Here is a 24,765-nt window from a genome sequence, read left to right on the forward strand (position 1 = left end):
GAAAGGCTTGTATGTCTCCCAAGATGTATGGGCTGCCCACACTCACTGGCTATCAGACTGTGAAATGTTACCACAGGTCCCATGGGAGTTTCAGGACTGAAAGGGGACATCCCTTGCCTATGCTAGGGCTGAGTCTATTGGACCCCTAATGGGGGTGTGGCTATATGGGATGACTCCATTAATGTGGCCTAGAAGACACATCTTTCAGGGACAGAGACAGTCACCAGCTGACCTCATGGAGGCTTCACTTGAGGTTTTAGGACTGGAGGAAGGTTTCTCAGCTGTGGTTGGAGCTGGCAGGCTGCTGTCAGGCATGCATCCCACTTCTGAACAATAAGAACTCTGTTTGTTCCTCTGTTTGTGAACCTGATGTTCTAGGCCAAAGGGAAGTAGGGCAGGGAGAATGAAAATGCCTCTGAGAGTCCTTATAGATTTCCTTTTGTTTGGGGAAAGTCACTCAGTCCCAGCTGAGCTCACACACAATGTGTGGCTCTATTCCTGACTCTAAACAATGAAAACCTGAGAAGCTGCTTCCTCTGGGACCCTTTGGCCTTGCCTCCTTGCAGCTCCATGAATCCAAGCATGGCCAGGAACACCACTAGCAGTGATACCTGGTAAAATTAGAAACAGCTCTCACATCCGACTATGGTTTAAAAGAAGCCAAGCACTGGGATTAATAAGAACTATTATAAAAAATAATTATAAAAAATAATTGAGGCAGCAACAGACCTCAGGCCTGCTGGGCTGTGTTCCAGCTCCTCTGCATCCATTCCAGCATCTCTTTGTTTCTCTCCAGGTGGCCCCCACTGCCAAGAAGAAATGGTGGATTTCCCAGTCTTGCCAGACTTCTCCCAGCAAGTACCTCTGACCAACAATCTCTTCTTATTCACACATCTCCTTCTTCTTCTTTGGCCTGGAGAGATGAACTCAGGTAGTGTGTCAAACTTGCAGCCCAGCCAGCCAGGCCATGTGCACCTCCACTTCTGCCCACCCCTCCTGCCAGGTGCTTCCAGAGCTGAAATCCATACCCTACCAGGCCATGCCAAGTGCTCCACTCCCAAATATAAGCCATAGCTTTTGAAGGGCAGGAAGGCCCTCAGGCTTAACAGCTTTCATGAAAGAAGCAGCCAACAGAGATGATACACTAATTATGCAAACATAATTCTCGAATTCCCTGAGCTGGAAACCAGGGATACCAAAATGATGAGGCACATCCCAGGTCCTTAAGAAGGTCAAGGGAGGGGGACAGATGTGACATAAAATTTGTTCAGGGATGTGAACAAGGCTGCAAGAGAAACATACCCAAAGATTTGTGAGCACAGGTAAGAGACAAACCTGTCTTTTCCAAAAAGCCAAGAAGAACCCTAGAGAGAAGGTACTGTTTGAGTGGACCCTTTAAGGACATATATTTTTCAAGAAGATGACAGATGGAGTGTTAACTGAGGCAGGTCATGCCCCAAGGAGAGGGCCAGGCATCAGGTGTGGGTGAAGAGACAACTTGAGAGAATCTGAAAAGGGAAGCTAGTAGGAAGTGTGTTAGGGCTATTCCCAGAGGGCAGGAAGGAGTCTCAAATGGGACGAACAAAAAAAATCACCACTATATTCTATGAGCAAAGTGAAGGATGGGAAGGATCCATGAAAGGAGAGCTTTGGGATTGGGTTTTAGCTGAGCTTCAAAGGAAGAAAAAGAGGTATGAGAAAAGGTGAAGCCAGAAAGAAGAGTGAAGGCATGCTGAGTGGCAGGAAACAATATGCAAAGGGACTGCTACAGGAATGGCAATTCTCATGGAAATTTCAAAAAACAGGGAGTAAAAGAACCACATGGAGACACCATTTACGAGGGTGATCAAATAAAATTCTAATAAATAAAAATCTTGAAGGCAAGATTTGGCCTTTAGATAGGAAAATCCATGAAGCAAGGAGCCCCCCATAGATTATTTTAATACCTTTGTTATTAGAGAAGCTGTACATGTGCATTATAAAAAATTAGAAAATCAGAGAAGGAAAAAATAAGAAAACATCTATTCCCATCATGCAGAAATTATCACCATCAACCATTTGGTATATCTCATTTCAGGCCTTTTTTTTTCCTGCACATGTTTTTATGCAAACGTCACTTTTTAATCAAATAAAAGAGTAGTGTACATATGGTTCTGAAACTTGCCTCTTTTTTTTTTTTGGTCAAAGGTTTCTTTTCATGTAATGTCCTGGCTATATTTACATAACTGTCCCCAAAACAACATTTGCAACGGGTTGGTTCAAACAAATTACCACTCCAGCACCACACATTGTATCTGGTTGTAATATCCCTTGTGTATATTTTAACTTGGCTTATTTGTGACAATTATCTCTTCAAGAAGCCAAGACCATTGTTCTGTAAAGTGTCTTACTTTTGTCATTTGGGTTTTTTACTATAGATTCCTGAGCTGCAAAGGAATGTAATAAAAATTTATCTTTGATGAGAACTGATTTGGGCTGTTTTTCTGGCTTCTCATCCTAGAGGAGGTCAGTGTGGTAGGCCCTGGGGAATCCATCCTGGCACTTGTGGGGGAAGAAGTGGAGTTCTCATGCCACTTGTCACCATACCTGGATGCTGAGGATATGGAGATCCGCTGGTTCCGGAGTCGGACCTCTGAAGTGGTCCACCTGTACCAGGGGCGGCAGGAGCTCTACAGCCAGCAGATGGTGCAGTTCCAGAACAGGACCAAACTCCTCAAAGATGATATCATGGATGGTAGTGTGAACCTGCAACTCCTTGGCATCATTCCTGCTGATGAGGGCCTGTATGGGTGCCGTTTCCTCTCCAGCAACTTCTCTAGGGAAGCAGTCTGGGAGCTGGAGGTAGCAGGTATGTGACCTAGCCAAGCCCCAGTAGGAGAGACAGAGAAAGGGGTCCATTTGGACAGATTTGCTTTGCTCAAGAGTAGACAGAGAAACATGGAGAAAGGGAAAATATATCTAATTTAAAAAAAAACTATTAAAAAGAAAGATTCATTAGCAAATGAACAAAATAAATGTTCACAAAAAATATATACAAATGGCCCTTAAACATATAAAAAGATGATCACCTTTACTCATCATGAAAGAAAGGTAAATTAAAGCTACCCTGATGCGCAATATTTTACCTCAGAGATTGGCAAAAATTCAACAGTTTGACCATACAGGGGAAGCAGGCTTTCTGCTCTGTACCCTGATGATGAAGTTGAAAGCAAAACTCCAGTGCAGGGGGATTTGGCAATAGTTAACAGGATAGCTTGCACATCTACCGTTTAAACTGCAACCCCATCTCTAGGAGTTTACCCTGAAGATACACCTCCTACAACTCCAATATGAAAAAGGCATACATATAAATTTAATCTTTGTAACATCATTTGTAATTGTACAACAGTGGAAACTACCTTAGTATCTAAGCGTAGGTGTTGACTATGTCACACATTGGAATGATCCACAGTATGCAGCTGAAAAAATGAGGAGGAGCTCTATGAACTGATGTGGAGTGACTTCTAGGTTGTTGGCAAGAGAAAAAAACAGGTGCAAAAGAGTTCTATAGCACTCTTTTTTGTGGGAGGAAAAATAAACTTTTGTGGGAGGAAAAATAAACATTGCACAAAAGGAACACAGGAAGGATACACTAGGAACTAATGAAACTGGTTACCTGAGAGGGGGGAAGGTGCAATGGATGGAAAGGATGGAGAAAGGTTTGGGGCTTTCCTGGTACACATTTTTTTTACAGTATGGCTCTTTAAATATGTTAATGTATTTTTATTTTTTTAATACGAAATTTATTGTCAAATTGGTTTCCATACAACACCCAGTGCTCATCCCAACAGGTCCCCTCCTCAATGCCCATCACCCATCCTCCCCTCCATCCCACCCCCCCATCAACCCTCAGTTTATTTTCAGTTTTTAAGAGTCTTTTATGGTTTGGCTCCCTCTCTCTCCAACTTTTTTTTCCCCTTCCCCTCCCCCATGGTCTTCTGTTAAGTTTCTCAGGATTCACATAACAGTGAAAATATATGTTGTCTGTCTTTCTCTGTATGACTTATTTCACTTAGCATAACATTCTCCAGTTCCATACATGTTGCTACAAAAGGCCATATTTCATTCTTTCTCATTGCCAAGTAGTATTCCATTGTATATATAAACCACAATTTCTTTATCCATTCATCAGTTGATGGACATTTAGGCTCTTTCCATAATTTGGCTATTGTTGAAAGTGCTGCTATAAACATTGGGGTAAAAGTGCCCCTGTGCATCAGCACTCCTGTATCCCTTGGGTAAATTCTTAGCAGTGTTTTTGCTGGTTAATAGGGTAGATCTGTTTTTAATTTTTTGAGGAACCTCCACACTGTTTTCCAAAGTGGCTGCACCAGTTTGCATTCCCACCAACAGTGCAAGAGGGTTCCTGTTTCTCCACATCCTCTCCAGCATCTATAGTCTCCTGATTTGTTCATTTTAGCCATTCTGACTGGCATGAGGTGGTATCTGAGTGTGGTTTTGATTTGTGTTTCCCTGATGAGGAGCGATGTTGAGCATCTTTTCATGTGTCTGTTGGCCACCTGGATGTCTTCTTTAGAGAAGTGTCTATTCATGTTTTCTGCCCATTTCTTCACTGGATTATTTGTTTTTTGGGTGTGGAGTTTGGTGAGTTCTTTATAGATTTTGGATACTAACCATTTTTCCGATATGTGATTTGCAAATATCTTTTCCCATTCTGTCGGTTGCCTTTTAGTTTTGTTGATTGTTTCCTTTGCAGTGCAGAACCTTTTTATCTTCATGAGGTCCCAATAGTTCATTTTTGCTTTTAATTCCCTTGCCTTTGGAGATGTGTCGAGTAAGAAGTTGTGGCGGCTGAGGTCAGAGAGGTTTTTTCCTGCTTCCTCCTCTAGGGTTTTGATGGTTTCCTGTGTCACATTCAGGTCCTTTTTCCATTTTGAGTTTATTTTTGTGAATGGTGTAAGAAAGTGGTCTAGTTTCATTCTCTGCATGTTGCTAAACATATTAATGTTTTGCATATTCAAAATATAAAGTTAGCTCCTCAGGATGGAGAAATAAAGGAGTGCATGTGACACAGGCACTTGAATGCTGGTGGGATTCAAGAGAGACAGAGGACAATATATTGAAATTTGGGGTGGGATTTTTCTTTACTTCAAGGGACTGTCCCTTATGTAATATGACTAAATTCTAGCAGCTCTTCTTGGCCAAACAGCCCCCCATAATATTTCCAAATGTCCTTCATGGGTACTACTGTTCCCATGTCCCACATGCCACCACAAATTTAAAATATCATTTATGGGCACCTGGGTGGCTAAGTAGGTTAATAATCCAACTCTTGATTTCGGCTCAGGTCATGATATCATGGTTTGTGGGATTGAGCCCCATGTGGGGCTCTACACTGACAACATGAAACCTATTTGGAATTCTCTCCCTCTCTGTCTGCCCCTCCCCAACTTGCACATGCAGATACTCTGTCTCTCAAAATAAATAAATAAATAAACTTAAAAATAAACTGTAATTTACATTCCACAGGTGGGGGCTGTGAGCCCACATGTGTGTTAAGAGCAGTCACAGTCATGATTCCTTATAATGACTGCAGATAGTGAGTGGTGGCATGAACATCATGTACAACTTCTGGGAAGGAGCCTGATCTTTCCCACTCTTCTTGCTTTTCCCAGGGATGGGCTCAGACCCTCACATCTCCCTTGAGGGCTTCAAGGAGGGAGGCATTCAGCTGAAGTGCAGTTCCAGTGGCTGGTACCCCAAGCCCCAGGCTCAGTGGAAAGATCATAAAGGACAGTGCCTGCCTCCAAAGATGGAAGCCATAGTCCAGGATGCCCAGGGCCTGTTCAATCTGGAGACATCTGTGATTGTTCAAGGGGGTGCCCACAGTAATGTGTCCTGCTCCATCCAGAACTCTCTCCTGATACAGAAGAAAGAGTTCACCATCCAGATAGCAGGTCAGTTGGTGCCAACTAACCCTCATCTTCTTACTCATCATGTTCTCCCTGTACATTGTTCCAAAGGCCATCTAAAAGGGCACAGTGGTACTGGGGCCTGGCTGTCTATGGGGTGGGCTGGTCTTGACACCTGAAAAGTTAGTGATTTGGATATCAGGAACCTACTAAGAGTACAACAGCTACCACTCACCCAAACAGTATGCAGGGGAGGCCCCAGGGAACCAACTTATGCACTAAAGTCCATGCCCTAAAATCCAGAAACTATTAATTAGAGGTCATCATGAGATCCCATGTGTTCCTAATTTCATCCCTTAAATGATATTTATTGAGAGCCCTCAATAAATATCGAACTCTTGCACTCAGGTTCACATTCCTGTGGAGAAAATACAAATAAAAGAGTGAATTATATTGTAAGGTTAGAGGATGTTAGGTGCTAAAAAAAAAGTATTTTAGGTGCTGTACAGAAAATGAAGCAGGGAAGTGTGCTAGGGCATGGTAGGGTGTGTATGTGGATTTAAAAGTGGTAGGTCAGGGAAGAAGATGGTTAGGCAATGAGCTGAAGGGTGAGGCCATTATCTAGGGCCAAAATTTTATTATAAGGCACACACTGAAGGTTTTAATTTTCATGACCAATTGTTTTAAGTCTTGAGGATAAACCTAACCTATGGAGCATTTTTCATTGGTATAAATAAAGTTATATTACAGTTGACCTTAAACAATTCAGTGGGTTAAGAGTGCTGACCACTTTTGACTCCCCAAAACTTAACTATTAATAATCTACTGTTGACTGGCAGCCTTACTTATAACACAAATAGGAGCTTAACATACATTTTGTATGTTATATGTATTATATGCTGTATTCTGACAATCAAGTAAGCTAGAAAAAAGAAAATGTTATTAAGAAACCCATAAGGAAGAGAGGAACTTGGGAAAATGACAGAGTTGGAAGACCCTGAACTCATCCCATCCCACATTTACAACTAAATATCATCCACATCCAAGTCAACAAACCAGAGAGTGATCTGAAGACTTGCAGAACAAACTCCACAATTAAATATAGAGAAGAAGCTGCAGCTGAAAGGTTAGGAAGGTCAAAAATGCAAAGGGAGGTTACCCACATAGAGAGGGCAGAGAAACAAGTCCTCACACCAGGGATTTCACATGGGGAAGACTATTCCCCATAATGTTTGTCATTAAAAACTGGAGAGGCTGAATTCTGTGAGTTTGTAAAAACAGTGGGATTTGGAGCCTGGAGCTTTAAAAGTCAGCTGATTTGGCATTGGGTGAGCTGGAAGTGTGACAGCTGGGTCACTTAAAAAGACAGCAGCTTGCACACAGAGGCAACATAAAAAAAGGCAGTTGACACAAAGTTGGGGTAAACAGAGGTCAGACCTGTTCATAATGATTTCAGAGAGTGTTGGGGGAATTCTCCAAAAATGAGGGAGCTAGCAGGCACATTTTTCTCCACCACCTCCCAGCATAAACACAGAGCCATCTGTGGGAGGTGAGGCTGCACAGACACTTGTAGTCTTGACCCAGAGTTCAGGGCAAATTTTGTTAAAGCTGCACATGCATCCCACCCAGCTGACAGGTGCACAGCTCCACAGCCTACCCTGCCCAGCTGCAGTGCAGTGCCCAGCCCTGCACCACAAGCCACCATCATGGGCCATACTCAGTCACACTCAGCCATCATTGAATGCTGTGACCAGCCTCATTTCCCTACCAGCCTGGTGAAAGCTCCCAGCTGTCACAGTGCTCCGGGGGATCTGGCATAGGAGAAGTGGTCCAATGCAAATATTGCTAACACCTCCACCACACTCGCAAGTGTCCATCACAGCTAGCATGCCTAGGTCCCACTAATGTCACAGACAGCAAGCATAGCCCACAACAAGAGAAGAGTGAGGGAAGACAACTACATTGAAAAGAAAACTGACTCAAACTCAACAGCAAGGCATAAGCAAAACACATAGGATGTTTTCCTGAAGTGCCTGTTCCTTGTAAACAGGGGACACTGTACTGCAGGGCACTCCAGGATCGATTCTTCATAAAGTAACTTTCAAAAGCAGAAAACATAGCTAACTTTCTTAACACAGAGAAACAGACACAGAGAGGCAGACAAAATGACAGAGAAAATTATCACAAAGAGATCTAAGTGAAACAGAAATAAGTAACATACCTGATAGATAAATTAAAGCAATAACCATAAGGATAATCACTGGACTTGAGAAAAGACTGAAGGACATTACTGATCAAGACGGGTCATGATCTCATAGTCTATGGGTTCAAACCCCACATTGGGCTCTGTGCTGACAGCTCAGAGCCTGAAGCCTGCTTCAGATTCTGTCTCTGTCTCTGTCTCTGTCTCTGTCTCTCTCTCTCTGCCCCTCCCCCGCTCATGCTCGTCTCTCTATCTCTCAAAAATAAACAAAAATTAAAAAACTTTTTTAGAAATAAAAAATAAATTTGCAAAATATAGTGATAAAAAGTCTTAAAAGCACCAAGACAAAAGAAGTCAATAACTTACAAGGGAAAGCCCATAAGGTTAGCAGATTTTTAATAGAAACATTGCAAGCCAAAAGGGAATGATGATTATTCAAAGTGCTGAATGGGAAAAATCTGCAGCCAAGAATACACTATCTAGCAAGGCTATCATTAAGAATAGAAGGAAAGATAGTTTCCCAGACAAACAAAAACTTAAGGAGTTAATGACCTACTAAACCAGCCCTGGGAGACATATTAAAAGGGAATCTTTGTGTGGAAAGAAGAGATCAAAAATGACAGTATAAAGGTAGGAAACACAAAAGCAGTGAAAATGAATATTGCACACTAATGCAAATGATTATACAAAATCAACTTTTTTGAATATCATACATAGTATATTAATAAGGCTATAACTTTTTTAAAGTTTTTACTTTAATTCCAGTTAGTTAACATACAATGTTATATTAGTTTCAAGTGTACAACATAGTGATTCAACAATTCCAAACATCACCCAGTGATGATGTACTTATCATGACAAGTGCGCTCCTTAATCCCCATCACCTATTTAACCATCCTTCACCCAACCTCCCCTCTGGTAACCATTAGTTTGTTCTCTATAGTTAAGAGTTTGTTTCTCTCTTCTTTTCCCTTTGTTCCTTTGTTTTGTTTTTTAATTTCCACACATGAGTGAAATCATATGGTATTTTTCTTTCTCTGACTAATTTATTTCACCTAGCGTAATACTCTCTAGCTCCATCTATGTCTTTGCAAATAGCAAGATTTCATCCTTTTTATGGCAGAGTAATATTCCATTGTATATGTATACATGTTTTCTCTATCCATTCATCAGACAATGGACACTTGGGCTGCTTCCATATCTTGGCTATTGTTGATAATACTGCAATAAACATACGGGTGCATGTAATCCCTTTGAATTCTGTTTTTGTATCCTTGGGTAAATATCTAATTGTGAGTTGCTGGATCATAAGGTAGTTCTATTTTTAACTCTTGAGGAAACTCCATGCTGTGAAATACGCCAGACACCAAGGGACAAATATTGTTTGATTCACTTACAGTAAGGTGACTAGAGTCATCAAATTCATTTAGAGATGGAAGGTAGAATAGGAGTTGCCAGAGACTGAGTTGGGGTGGCTGGTAAATGGGGAGTTAGTATTTAACGAGTAGAATGTCAGTTTGGGAATTTGAAAAGAGTTGTGGAGATGGATGATGATGATGATCCACAACAATGTGAAAGTAACTTAATGCCACTGAATTGTACTCTCAAAAATGGTTAAGATGGTAAATTTTATGTTATACATTTTACCACAATAAAAAAGAAAAATGTATTTTTAAAAAGACCACTGAACTAAAATCATCACTTGAAAAATAATTATCTTTAACAGACACCAAATTATTCCATTAAATTGCCACAAAAATTTTGAAAGAGTTACCTTCCATTTTCCATGTATCTCTTTGCCATCTAGCCCCTGTCTGAGTGGGCCTGGGCCACATCTTGCTTCAGGGCAGAGCCTCCTCAGTGAGCCTGGGGAGGACAAGGGGGAACTGGTAGTCAACCCTTAAGCAATTTTGCTAACATTTCTTCCAAAGGTGTGATGAGAAGTAAAAGCAAGTGTTTGTAAGAAGTTGGCAAAATGAAATGACTTGTGGAGTTGACCCTAGCAGTAGAGAGCAATAATTCACTGTTCTTTGGATACCAACACCTTGGATTTTCAAGTTCTTCAGATATAAGACAATTGTGGAGAGTAGAGGGAGGACAGAGCCATGGTCACAGAAGTTCTAAGCTGGGAGAGTAGGTGGGGTCCATCACTACCTCCCTTCCACATCCTTCAATTTCCCTTTTCCACTAAGCAAGTTCGAGCTGGCCACTATTCCTCAGGGTCCTACCTGGGGAGAGCGTGGTGTGGCCGCTGACGATGCCCGTTTTCACAGATTGCTATGGTGCTGCCCAGAAGGTTTAACGCCTGCCAACTTGGAAGGATTTCCGGCACGCTGGGTCCAGAATAGTCTTCTCACTTAGTATTTAGTGGTGCCTAAAGCGAAACAACTCCTTGTGGGGTGTTTTCCAGATGCATTTTTACCCGGAACCTCACCCTGGAAGAGAGCTTTCCTGGGGTCTCTGGTGGGACTGCCATTCCTCCTGGCTTTTCTCTCGACGCTGGCGCTGTACTTCTTTCAGAAGCAACGTAGGTCCCAAGGTACGGGGCAGGGTGGGGCCTCCCGCCAGGCTCAGGCTTTGCTGGAAGGAAGGTGGAGGAGGAGGCCCGCTGAGAGGGCACCGAAGAGGTGCGGTCTTGCGAAAACGCGGGGCTGGGGTGGGCCTTGGAAACAGCAGGCGAGTGTGTACCGTCACGTGCACTCCCCTTCTTTCCTCTTTTCAGAAAAGTTGAAGGAGCAGGCTGAGAAGGACAAAGGTAAGCACGGAAAGAGGCGCGCTCTTTGCCCGCACCCTTAACTAGCTGAAGGTGGTGGGGACAGGGGGAATTTGCTGGTTCAGGAAGGCGAGTACTTAAGACCCGGGGCGCTTGGAAGTGAGACAGAAACGCGGTGGCGGAGGTTTGCTTTGCCACTTCCCCTGCCACGGAGCCCGCTCCTCCCTCGCGTGTAGCCCATCTTGGTTCCTCAGAACGCACTGGGGCCGAGTCTGTGCACTTTAGAGAAGTGAAGCCTCAGTGTATATCAATTGAGATTTTCCTCTTTTCTTCGTTTTTTCTCTAGGGAGACTCACAGAAGAGCTGGGTAAGTTCTGGGTACCACGCCCACAGTGAGGCTACCGACTAGTGGGGTAACCCGATGCGTGCGGGGTGGAAGGTGTTCAGTAGTTTAGGCTCCCTGTGGAGAGTGATGGACCGCAACAATCTAATTCTAAACCCATCCTTCTGCTCCGCCCACCTCTCCACCCCCAAATAACTCGCGTGCAGCAGTGAAGTATGTCTGACTTCAGACCCGCCCCCAGACAAACCCTGCCAGCCCCTCTCCTGCAAATTATAGGATTCGGTTACAATTCCACCATTAAACGTTCATCTTCCTAGGATATCTTTCTCTTTTTAATGCAAATGATACTGAGAAAGGAGGCACGTTTAATTTGCAGGGAAGTGTGGGTAATTTATCAGATTCACTTTTCTCCCCAAGGAACTCGGCACCATGGGCTGTGTGCCTGAACAGAGGAGGGTAGAGTGAATCCAAAGGAAGGGGGAGATGGAGGAGAAAGCCACAATAGGTGTGGGGATTGGGTGGGTGGGTGGGGGGAAGACCTCAGGAACCACCTTGCATGCTGCAATAAAACTCCAGGCAAAATTATGAGGTTCCAGAATCTTGTGTTGTAGTCCACCTAGTCCTGTGGAAGGGCAACTATAGTAAGTAATTAACACGCTGGTCTAAATTAGTGTATAGTGTTGCCTTTCCTAGGAGGATTTACTTTTTAATTTTTTAATTTTACATTTATTTGTTTTTGAGAGACAGAGAGCACGAGCAAGGGAGGGGCAGAGAGAGAAGGAGACACAGAATCTGAAGCAGGCTCCAGGCTCTGAGCAAGAGTTCAGCACAGAGCCCGATGTGGGGCTCGAACCCATGAACTGGGTGATAATGAGTTGAGCTGAAGTCAGATGCTCAACTGACTGAGCTACCCAGGCGCCCCTAGGAGGATTTACTTTTTTAAAAAGTTTTTAATTCCAGTTAGTTAACATAGTGTTATATTCATTTCAGGTGTACAATATAGTGATTCAACACATCCATGCATCACCCAATGCTCATACTGACAAGTGCACTCCTTAATCCCCATCACCTATTTAACCCACCCCCACCGACCTCCCCTCTGTTTGTTCCAGTCTATTTCTTGATTTGTCTTTATCTCTTTCTCTCTTACATTTACCTTTTGCTTGTTTGTTTTGTTTCTTAAATTCCACATATGAGTGAAATAACACAGTATTTCTCTTTCTCTGTCTTATTTTGCTTGGCATCATACTCTGCAGCTTCATCCATGTCTTGCAAATGGCAAGATTTCATTCTTTTTATGGCTAAATAATATTACATTACACACACACACACACACACACACACACACACACCACTTCTTCTTTATCCATTCATCAATTGATGGACATTTGGGCTGCTTCCATGGCTATAGTAAATAATGCTGCAATAATGAGCATTGTATTCTTTGTATTCATTGTATTCATTGTATTCTTTGGATAACTACCTAGCAGTGCAATTGCTGGATCATAATTGGTCTATACTATTAACTTTCTGATAAATTTCCATACTGTTTTCCAGAGTGGCTGCACCAGTTTGCATTCCCATCAACAGTGCAAGAGGGTTCCGCTTTCTCCATATCCTTGCCAACACCTGTTGTTTCCTAAGTTGTTGATTTTAGCCATTCTGATAGGTGTGATAGCTCATTGTGGTTTTGATTTGTATTTCCCTGATGATGAGTGATATTGAGAATATTTTCATGTGTCTTTTGGCCATGTCTTGGTCTTCTTTGGAAAAAATGTCTATTCATGTTTATTTGGTTTTGGGTTGTTGAGTTTTATAAGTTCTTTATAGATTTTGGATACTAATTTGCAAGGAAGTGTGAGTAATTTATCAGATTCACGAAACAATCAGTTTTGTTGATTGTTTCCTTCATTGTGAAGATGTTTTTTATTTTGCTGAAGTCCCAATAGTTTATTTTTGCTTTTGTTTTCCTTGCCTTGGGAGATGTATCTAGAAAGAAATTGCCGTGGCCAATGTCAAAAATGTTACTACCTGTGTTCTCCTAGGAATTTAATAGTTTCCTGTCTCACAGTTAAGTGTTTCAACCATTTTGAATTTACTTTTGTGTATCGTGTAAGAAAGTGGTCCATTTCATTCTTTTGCATGTTGCTGTCTGGTTTTCCCAACACCATTTGTTGAAGACACTGTTTTTTTCCCATTGGATATTCTTTCCTGCTTTGTTGAAGATTAACTGACCATATAGTTGTAGGTTCACTTATGAGTTTTCTGTTCTGTTCTATTGATCTCTGTGTGTCTATTTTTGTGCCAATACCATACTGTTTTGATTACTACAGCTTCGTAATATAACATGAAGTCCAGAATTGTGATTCACCTAGCTTTGCTTTTCCTTTTCAAGATATCTTTGGCTATTCTTCATGGTTTCACACAAAATTTAGTATTGTTTGTACTAGATCTGTGAAAAATGCTGTTGATATTTTGACATGGATTGCATCAAATGTGTAGATTGCTTTGGGTAGTATAGACATTTTAACAATATTTGTTCTTCCAATCCATGAGTATGAAATGTGTATCCATTTCTTTGTGTCATCTTAAATTTCTTTCATCAGTGTTTTATAGTTTTCAGAATACAGTTCTTTTATCTCTTTGGGTAGGTTTATTTCTAAGTATCTTATTAAAAATTTTTTTATGTTTATTTATTTTTGAGAGAGAGAGAGAGAGACAGAGCATGAGCAGAGGAGGGGCAGAGAGAGAGACACACACAGAATCGGAAGCAGGCTCCAGGCTCTGGGCTGTCAGCACAGGGCCCGATGTAGGGCTCGAACCCACAAACTGTGAGGTCATGACCTGAGCCGAAGTCGGACACTCAACTGACTGAGCCACCCAGATGCCCCTCTAAGTATCTTATTGATGTTGGCACAATTATAAATGGAACTGATTCCTTAATTTATTTCTGGTGCTTCATTCTTGGTGTATAGAAGTGCAACAGGTTTCTATGTGTTGATTTGTTACACTGTGACACTTTACTGAATTCTTTTATCAGTTCTAGCAGTTTTTTCGTGGAGTCTTTTGGGTTTTCTATATAGAGTACCATGTCATCTGCAAATGGTAAAGTCTTACTACTTCCTTACCAGTTTAGATTCCTTTTATTTCTTTTTGTTGTCTGATTACTGAGGCTAGGACTTCCAGGATTATGTTAAATAACAGTGCTGAGAGTGGACATCCCTGTCTTGTTCCTGACCGTAGAAGAAAAGTTCTCAATTTTTCCCCATTAAGGATGATATTAGCTGTGGATTTTTCATAGATGGCCTTTATTATGTGGAAGCATGTTATCTCTAAACCTATTTTGTTGAGGGTTTTTGTCATGCGTGGATGTTGTACTTTGTCAAATGCTTTTTATGAATCTATTGAAAGGCTCATATGGTTCTTATCTTTTTTCTTATTGATGTGATGCATCACATTGATTGCTTTGTGAATATGGTGCCCTTGCAGCCCAGGAATAAATCTCACTTGATCATGGTGAATGATTTTTTAAAAGTACTATTGGATTTGGTTTGCTAGGATTTTGTTGAGGATTTTTGCATCTATGTTCATCAGAAATATTGGCCTGTAGTTCTCCGTCTGTCTCTGTCTCTCTTTTTTTCCGTGGTGTCTTTATCTGGTTTTGGCATCAAGGTAATACTGCCCTCATGGAATGAATTTGGAAGTTTTCTTTTATATTTTTTGGAACAGTTTGAAAAGAATAGGTATTAACTCTTTTTTTTTTAACTTTTTTAAAAATATAATTTATTGTCAAGTTAGCTAACATACGGAATATACAGTGTGCTCTTGGCTTCAGAAATAGATTCCCATGATTCATCACCTACATACAACACCCAGTGCTCATCCCAACAAGGGCCTTTCTCAATGCCTGTCACTCATTTTACCCTCCACCCTACCCTCTTCCGTCAACCCTCAGTTTATTCTCTATATTTAAGAGTCTCTTATGGTTTGGCCCTGTCTCAGTTTGTGGCTATTTTTTTCCTTCCCTTCCCCCATGGTTTTCTGTTAAGTTTCTCAAATTCCACATATGAGTGAAAACATATGATATCTGTCTTTCTCTGACTGACTTATTTCACTTAGCATAATACCCTCCAGTTCCATCCATGTTGTTGCAAAAGTTAAGATTTCATTATTTTTTATTGCCAAGTAGTACTCCATTGTATGTATGTATATGCCACATCTTCATTATCCATTCATCAGTTTATGGACATTTGGGCTCTTTCCATAATTTGACTGTTGTTGATAGCACATGATCAGGTGAGATTCATTACTAGGCTGCAGGGCTGGTTCAATATCTGCAAATCAATCAATGTGATACATCACATTAATAGAAGGATATGAACCATATGATCTTATCAATAGATGCAGAAAAAGCATTTGACAAAATACAGTATCCTTTCTTAATGAAAACCTTCAAGAAAGTTGTGATAGAAGGAACATACCTTAACATCATAAAAGCCATATATGAAAGGCCCACAGCTAATATCATCCTCAATGGGGAAAAACTGAGAGCTTTCCCCCTAAGATCAGGAACATGACAGGGATGTCCACTGTCATAACTTTTGTTTAACATAGTGCTGGAAGTCTTAGACTAAGCAATCAGGCAACAAAATGAAATAAAAAGCATCCAAATTGGCAAATAAAAAGACAAACTTTCACTCTTCACAGGTTACATGATACTCTACATTTCAGGAAAACCTGAAAGACTGTACCCAAAAACTGCTAGAACTGATACATGAATTCAACAAAGTCTCAAGATGTAAAATCAGTGTACAGAAATCAGTTGCATTTCTGTACACCAATAATGGAGTGACAGAAACAGATATCAAGGGGGGGGGGGGGCACCTGGGTGGCCCAGTCAATTAAGCATTTGACTTCAGTTCAGGTCATGATCTCATGGTTTGTGGGCTCTATCCCCACATCAGGCATGTGCTGATGACTCAGAGTCTGGAGCCTGATTCAGATTCTGTATCTCCCTCTCTCTCTGTCCCTCCACTGCTTGCTCTCTGTCTCTCTCTTTCTCAAAAATAAATAAACATTAAAAAAAGAAAGAGATATCAAGGAACCAATTCCATTTACAAATGCATCAAGAACCATAAAATACCTAGGAATAAACCTAGCCAAAGATGTAAAAGATCTGTATCCTGGAAACTATAGAAAACTTATGAAAGAAATTGAAGAAGACACAAAGAAAAGGAAAAGCATTCCATGCTCATGAACAGGAAAAACAAATATTGTTAAAATGTCCATACTACCCAATGCAATCTACACGTTCAGTGCAATCCCAATCAAAATAGCACCAGAATTCTTCTCAGAGCTAGAACAAGCAATCCTAAAATTTGTATGGAACCACAAAAGACCCTGAATAGCCAAAGTAATGTGGAAAAAGAAAACCAAAGCTGGAAGCATCACAATTCCGGATTTTAGCCTGTACTACAAAGCTGTAATCATCAAGACAGTATGGTATTGGCACAAAAAGAGACACATAGACCAATGGAATGGAATAGAGAACCCAGAATTGGACACACAAAAGTATGGCCAAATCAACCCTTCTTTATATGTTTGGTAGAATTCTCCTGTGAAGCCATCTGGTTCTGGACTTCTATTTGTTGGGATTTTTTTTGATCACTGATTCAATTTCTTTGCTGGTTATTAGTCTGTTCAAATTTTCTATTTCCTTCAGTTTCAGTTTTGGTAGTTTATATATTTCTAGAAATTTATCCATTTCTTCTACATTGTCCAATTTGTTGTTTGTCCAATTTTTCATTATATTCTCTTATGACTGTATTTCTGTGGTGTTGGTTGTTCTTTCTCTTCTCTCAATTGTGATTTATTTATTTGAGTCCTATTTTTTTCTTGATAAGTCTGGATAAAGAGCTATAAATTTTATGGATTTTTTTTCAAAGAACCAGCTTCTGGTTTTATTAATCTGTTCTATGGTTTTTGTAGTTTCTATATCACCTAATTATTTTCTAATTTTTATTATTTATTTCCTTCTTTTGGTTTTAGGTTTTGTTTGTTGTTCTTTCTCTAACCTCTTTGGTGCACGGTTAGGCTGTTTGAGCTTTTTCTTGCTTCATGAGGTAGGTCTGTATTGCTCTCAACTTCCCTCTTAGAACCAGTTTTGCAGTATCCAAGAAGTTTTGGCCCATTGTGGTTTCATTTTCATCTGTTTCCATGTACTTTTTAAATTTCTTCTTTGATTTCTGGTTGACCAGAAATTCATTGTTTAGTATCATGCTGTTTAACCTCCATGTATTTGTAGTCTTTCCATATTTTTTTCTTGTGGTTGTTTTCTAGTTTCATAGCATTATGGTCATAAAAGTTGCACGGTATGATTTCAATCTTGAATTTGTTGAGGGTTGTGTTGTGGGCTAATATGTGATCTATTCTGGAGAATATCCTGTGCGGACTTGAAAAGAATGTGTATTACAAAAATAAACTCAAAATGGATGAAAGACCTAAATGTAAGACAGGAAGCCATCAAAATCCTTGAGGAGAAAACAGGCAAAAACCTCTTTGATCTTGGCCGCAGCAACTTCTTACTCAGCACGTCTATGGAGGCAAGGGAAACAAAAGCAAAAATGAACTACTGGGAACTCATCAAAATAAAAAGCTTCTGCACAGCAAAGCATAAATAGCAAAATAGAAATAAAAGGAAAAGTTGCAAACTCATTGTATGAAGCCAGCATTAACTTGATTGCAAAACCAAAGACCCCACTAAAAAGGAGAACTACAGACCAAATTCCCTAATGAACATGGATGCTGAGATGTCAGCACAGAGCCCAACATGGGCCTTGAACCCATGAACCATGAGATCATGACCTGAGCTGAAGTCAGATGCTTAATCGACTGAGCCACCTAGATGCCCCCAGATGGGTCTTCCTTTTTAACCATTCTGTCATCTTATGTCTTTTTGTTTTTGTGTTTGTTTAGGTTCAGTTAGTAAACATATGTTGTAATATTAGTTTCAGCTGAAGAATATAGTGATTCAACAGATTCAACACTTCCATACAACACCTGGTGGTCATCATATTAAGTACATCCCCTATTCCCCATCACCTATTTAACCCCTCCTCCATCCATTTCCTCTTGGTAGCCATCAGTTTATTCTCTATAATTAACATCTGTTTCTTGGTTTGCCTTTATCTCTCTTATTTTTTTCCCTTTCCTTCTTTGTTATGTTTCTTAAATTCCACACAGGAGTGAAATCATATGGTATACCCTCCACCTCCATCCATGTCATTGCAAATGATTTCACACTTTTTATGCCTGAGTAATATTCCATTTTATATATACCACATCTTCAAAGATTCATTTTTAATATTTCTTGCAGAACTTGTTTAGTGGTCATAAGTCCTTTAGTTTTTGTGTGTCTGGGAGATTCTTTATCTCTCCTTCTATTCAAGAAATTCAACTGTGTCTTCTGAATTTGGAAGTAGTGACTTTATGAAGAAGGGGTCCTGGAGTGTCCTGCAGTACATTGTCCCCTCTTCACTACACCTGGCAGTTCATGAGAGTATCCAATATGTGTTATTTATGTCCTGCTGTTGTGTCTTGAGTCACTTTTCCTTTCAGTGTAGTTGTCTTCTCTAATTAGCTGCCTGTTGTGGGCTGTTGTTGCTCTCTGTGATGTTAGTAGGACCCAGGCAGGTCAACTCTAAGGGGGCATGACTGCTGGGGAACTTGGGAGCCGGGTGACAATGCTAGCAAAGTTTGTGCTGGATCACTAATCCTATGCCAGATGCCCTGAAACACTCCAGGGGCTGGTGGCTATGTTATGGGGTTTCTAGGGGCAAAAGCCTGGGCAAGAGAGTAAGGATGGCTGGGCATGGCTGGTACTTGTGCTCAACAGTGGTTGGGGATGTATGACTGGAGGTGACATGGCTTAACAAAATTTTCCCTGAGCCCAGGATCAAAGCTAGTAAGTTGGTTGGTGTGTGCTAGTCCCCAGGAGAACTTGTGGACATGGCATACTGCTAGTGGGTTTTATAGAAAGTGTGCAGCCCTGTCTCCCATAGGTGGCTCTGTGTTTATGCTGGCATTTGGGGAAGGAAAATGGCATCTTCCAGCTCTCTCATTTTTGAAGTCCCCTAACATGCTCTGAAATCAGTATGAACAGCTCTGTCTCCTGCTTGTCTCCAGTGTTGTGTAAACTGTGATTTTTATGTTGCCTCTCTGTGTGGGCTGCTGTCTCCTTAAGGGCAGTGACCCAACTATCACTCACCCTTGGACTTGCCCAGAACTGAGTCAGCTGACTTTTAAAACTCCAGACTCCAAGTCCCACTGGTTTTACAGACTCAAAGAATTCAGTCCCTCTGGTTTTTAAAACCAAATATTATGGTTTTAAAATATTTAAAATATTTTAATTTAAAATAAAATATTTTAAAAATTAAAAATAAATAAAATATTTAAAATATGGTTCACTCTTCCACGTGTGAACACCCTGGTGTAAGGGCCCATTTCTCTGCTCTTTCCATGTGTGCAGCTCCTTCTCTCCTACAGACAGCCTCCCTTACCTTTCTGACCTTCCTAACCTTTCAGATGCAGCTTCATCTCTGTGTTTAGTTGTGGAGTTTGTTCTGCTAGTCTTCAGATTGCTGTCCAGTTTATTAACTTGGATGTAGATGATGTCTAGTTGAAAATATGGGATGGGGTGAACTCAGGGTCCTCCACCTCTGCCATCTTCCCAAGCTTCTTGCTAGAATGATTTACTTTTAAAATGAGACATAAGGTGGAGAAGTCAAAGGAATGCATTTGTAGTGGTAAAATATCAAGGTCTTAATATCTGGCCAGGGGAAATAATTGAGTGTGATGTCTTTCCAGTCTTTTAAATAGTGTACCTAGTAAGTGACCCTGAGGCTTACACAGGCTGTGTTCAATGCCTGGACTTATGAAGGACCTCCTCCCTAGGAAAAGTTTCTGATTTCAGGGCAAAAGAGCAGTAGTCCCTCAAACCAGACATGAGCCCTGGAAAGAAGACCCTTAGTATCAGGACCTGTTTTTCTTTTCCAGCCTTGTGCAGATTTTTGCCTTAAAGCAAAGAATAGGATGAAGCATAAGAATCCCGTAGATTGGTGGTACAGAGACTAAGATGAGATGTGGTGAGCAGTGGTTTAAGACTAAGAAACCTCTTCCCAGTGGCCTAACTACCTTGGGAAGGTAGTTCCCCTTACCCAAAGACTGATGTTTTCTCTGTGTGTTTTGCTTACAGGGAAGCTTCAGAAAGAGCTTGGTAAGTGACCCCTTTTGGGATTATTTCTTCTTGTCTATCTTTTAGCATCTGATTTTCCATGTATGTTCTTTTCATATCCCAACCAACTATGATGCCCAGTATGGAATGCTGATAGCAATGTGGGTGGCGGGAGAAAATGCTGATAGCAATGTGGGTGTCAGGAGAAAGGGGAGAAGGGCAGGGGTGGGTGCAAAATGCAGTGTGTGAGCAGGGAAGCAGCACTGACCTGATGTTCTGATTCCATTTTTCCATGACTGCTTCAGACTGGAGAAGGGCTGAAGGCCAGGCTGGTGAGTGAAATCTGTCTCCCTCGCACTGTCCACTTTACATCTCAACATCCCAGTCACTCACTCTGACTAACCAACCACGCTTCATTCTGGTTTATTCCACAGGCACATGGCATGCATTAATGTATGTCACTTAATAGAAGTTATATTCTAGTTTTGCTCTTACTTTCATATCATCCTGAGGTGTAAGCATATTGTAAGCCATTGGTGAAAATTATGGTTGCACATCAGAATCATCTAGATCCTGGTACCAACCCTCAAAGACTGTGACTTGTGGGTCTAGAATGGGCATGTTGACCTATATGTAAATATTTTCCCCTATACCTTCTTCCATTCCCTACATAAAGCAGTCTAATGTGTAGCTTTATTTTGTGTGTATTCTTGCAAAAGGCGAATTTCTTCTTTGTGCACAAGCATTTTAGTTTCTGTAAATGATATTTACAGTCTTGTGCTGTTCCTTGCTTTTTTCACTCATCACTGTGTTTTAATACCCGTCCCTGCCACCACATCTGGTCTATGTCTCCTTGCTGTGGAGTACTCCATTTTAGCCAGCCACCTTCTTGGAACAGACATCCAGCCTGCCTCTAACTCCATACCACCACACAGATTGCTGACTGAATAGCTTCAAATGTGTTGCCTTCTGGCTTTATGTGGATATTTCTCTGGGATGTGTACCCAGGAAGGGAATTGCTGGTCCATGGGGGAGGGGATATGGGATAGAGGGATCCCCCAAAGGCAGTATCATCATCCTGCCTTGGCAGTGCATGGAGGTTCCACATGCTACATCCCATATGAGCCAGCTTTCTAAGTTAGCTTGTCAATAGAGATGAGTGATTGCTCATTGTTCTTTCAGTGTGTCCTTCTCTGGACACTAAGAAGTTTGGGCATCTCTTCATATGCTAGATGACTTTCGGGGCTTCCTTTTTTTAATATTGCCAGTTCATGTCCTTTGGCTATTTTTAGTATGAGGTTACTATCTTTCTTTTATTGATTCAAGGAGACATGTGTACATACATACTCATATCACCAACAAAGTTTAAAAAACTCAAGTCATAAGATAAAAATTTGATGAATTAGATTTTATCAAAATTAATTATTTCTTTTCAGTAGGAAACCATGGACATAGCTGATAGCAGGTGACAGATTAAAGAAGGAATTTACAATGTTTAATACCAGTGAGGGATTAATATTCTTATGCAGATATATCTTCATCAAATTTTTACCTTATGTCAGGTGTTTTTGAAATTCTACTGAAGGAAAACTTCCTCACACTTAGGTCACAAAGATACTCTCTTCCACTTTCTTCTGTTCACTTTATATGTGTTATGTGTATGTCTTTAATCCATCTGAAGGTCGCCATCTACTACATCATCTGTGATTTCCCCATTGATGTGGGTATTGCTCTTAGTTAATATTTGGTTCCCATGTGTAGATAGGACTATATTTTGACCACCTATTACTTCATTGTTTTCACTGCTATGGCTTTTGTACCCAAAAGTACAAGTTATTCTCCTTTTCTGGGAGTGAATGGACATTTTTAAAAGTGAACGGACATTTTTAGGTCCATTTTAAATTTTAGGTTAAATTTACAAAATCCTTTTAAAAAATCCAAAGTGCCTAAGTGGCCCAGTCAAACGTCTGACTTTGGCTCAGGTCATGATGTCCCACATCATGGGAGTTCGAGCCCCACATGAGGCTCTGCACTGACAGTGTTGAGCCTTCTTGGGATTCTCTCTCTCCCTCTCTCTCTGCTCCTCCCCCATTAGCTTGCTCTCTCAAAATAAACTTAAAAAAAAATAAAGTTCTACTAGTTATTCTGATGTAAAAACAGGTTTGAAAGGCCCTGCTATAAATTTATGAATCTCTGAAAACTTCTATTACTTTTGCTATTTTGTGATTTGATTTCTCTGTTGTAAAGCAAAATAAGATAAAACAAAACAGAAATCAACTCAGAATTGTTCATATTAAGAAAGGATGCAAGACAGAATGTCTCAACGACATGTTAAGACAACAGCCATGTTCAACCAGGCCCCCTTGGGCTGAGCCTGCTGGTCAGATTGAAACTTCATGTGCAACTTTCAGGGCATCTCAGCCACCTGTATTGGTTCTCTTTGCCTACATCCTTTGTTCTCCTGCCTTTCTCAGCACAAGGTTAGACTGCATACAGATTTGGTATAACCCAGCACTGACACCACCCACCTACCCAATTCTAAATTCCCAGAGAAATGCCATGGTGAACCCAGACCAGTCTGGACTCTACCTGTCACAGTAGGAAGGAGATCATTGGGTTTGTGTCATTCCTCATGCATCTTGAGTCTCCCTCAACGTTCTAGAGTTACTGGCTCAGATTTCTAAACCTGTTTTCCTTTCTGCTTGGTTTCAGAGTGGAGAGCAGCCCAACAATATGCAGGTAACTGAAGTCAAGGGACTGTAACTTGTGATTGGGTTGGCTGGATTTTAAACACAAGGGAGGTGGAGAGATCTGAGATTAGAGGAAGGGTCTGTCCAAGAGCCAAGTATGGAGCCTGCATGCACACACACACATACAGCATAATCCTACCTTTGCACACATACGACATGACACATGACTGCATGTGCACATCTGATTATACTCACACATGCACATTTTTGTGCATGCACATTATACTCATACATGCGCATATCTTCTTTAAAAGCACATCATTTTCTGTGTTTTACCAGATTTGTTTTCATCTGGCAGGAAGGCTGCTAGGGCCTGTTTGTAGGAACCTCTTATCTGAAAGAAATCCTTAAGGTTCTCATCTATCAAATGGGTGTGCTTTGAGGGGTGAGGTGTTGAAGTGCAGGGCACTGGACCAGATGATCTCAGAGGTCCCTTTCCATTTTAAAATCCTAACATTGCTATAAAACTGAGGCTCAGAGTTCACATGATGATCTCAAGGTCACACAGAGTGGTGGCATCCAGGAATTGGACCAGCCAGGAGCCTCTTCACCTTGACCAGGAGTTGGGAGAAGTGAGCCTGCCTCCATCTCCACAAATCTATCTTGTTTTCTATCTCTGCTCTCCGTGGCACCTAGTATGGCATTCAGGAAGCTTCAGGAAAGAAATATGATTCCTCCTGCGGCTTTCAGGTGCTCAGGAGTGACTTGCAAGCTGCTTCAGTAAACAGGGGTGGTTTTAGGGTGGGAATGACCACCAGGAGCACTACGGTTTACTTGTCAGGGAAGGGGACAGGCAGGGCCCAGAACCGTCCTCCACAAACCTTAAACCCGTGCCTCTGCACAGTGCATGTAACCCTTGATCCGGCCTCGGCGCACCGCAGCCTGGAGGTCTCCGGGGATGGCAAGAGCGTGTCCTCTTGCACAGCAGTGTCCGGCTCTGTGGCGGGGGACCAGCAGCGGTTCTCTGAGCAGACGTGCGTGCTGAGCTGTGAGCGCTTCTCAACTGGCCGACACTACTGGGAAGTGTATGTGGGACGGCGCAGCCGCTGGTTCCTGGGTGTGTGTCTGGCTGCAGTTCCCCGCTTGGGGCCAGTGCGCCTAAGCCCGGCCAGCGGTTACTGGGTGATGGGGCTGTGGAACCACTGTGAGTACTTCGTCCTGGACCCACACCGCATCGCACTCACCCTGCGCGTGCCGCCCCGGCGTGTGGGCATCTTCCTGGACTGGGAGGCAGGAAAACTGTCCTTCTTCAACGTGTCCGACGGCTCCCACATCTTCACCTTTACCGACACCTTCTCAGGCATGCTCTGTGCGTATTTCAGGCCCAGAGCTCACGACGGTGGTGAACACCCGGATCCCCTAACCATCTGTCCATTGCCTATTAGGGGGACACAAGACCTGGAAGAGGATGACCGTGACACCTGGTTACAGCCCTATGAGCCCACAGATCCCACCCTGGGCCTAGAGTGAGGCACTCTTTTGCCTGCGGGTCTGGGTCTTTGGCGGCTTCCTGGATACTTTTTGCTCTCCCCCTTTTACGGAGGAAGCATCACAAAAATGTCAGCAAAGGCTAAAGACTCAGCACAGCAGAAAGGGAACAAAAAGAGGAACC

The 24,765-nt window shown here is 41.7% G+C and overlaps 1 protein-coding gene across 1 annotated transcript; it reads left to right on the top strand.

Moving 5' to 3' along the window:
- Window positions 1–804: 804 nt before the first annotated feature.
- BTNL9 (butyrophilin like 9) lies at window positions 805–24,746 on the top strand. The gene is made up of 10 exons (XM_007083053.3): window positions 805–931; window positions 2,501–2,848; window positions 5,676–5,957; window positions 10,526–10,654; window positions 10,838–10,870; window positions 11,175–11,195; window positions 20,425–20,445; window positions 20,709–20,735; window positions 23,116–23,142; window positions 23,998–24,746. The coding sequence occupies exons 1-10, from the start codon at window positions 820–822 to the stop codon at window positions 24,621–24,623; spliced, it is 1,626 nt and encodes a 541-aa protein (XP_007083115.2). The 5' UTR covers window positions 805–819; the 3' UTR covers window positions 24,624–24,746.
- The last annotated feature ends 19 nt before the right edge of the window (window positions 24,747–24,765 follow it).

This window comes from Panthera tigris, chromosome A1 (genome assembly GCF_018350195.1).
Source record: "Panthera tigris isolate Pti1 chromosome A1, P.tigris_Pti1_mat1.1, whole genome shotgun sequence".
In the NCBI taxonomy this organism is placed as follows: Eukaryota; Metazoa; Chordata; class Mammalia; order Carnivora; family Felidae; genus Panthera; species Panthera tigris.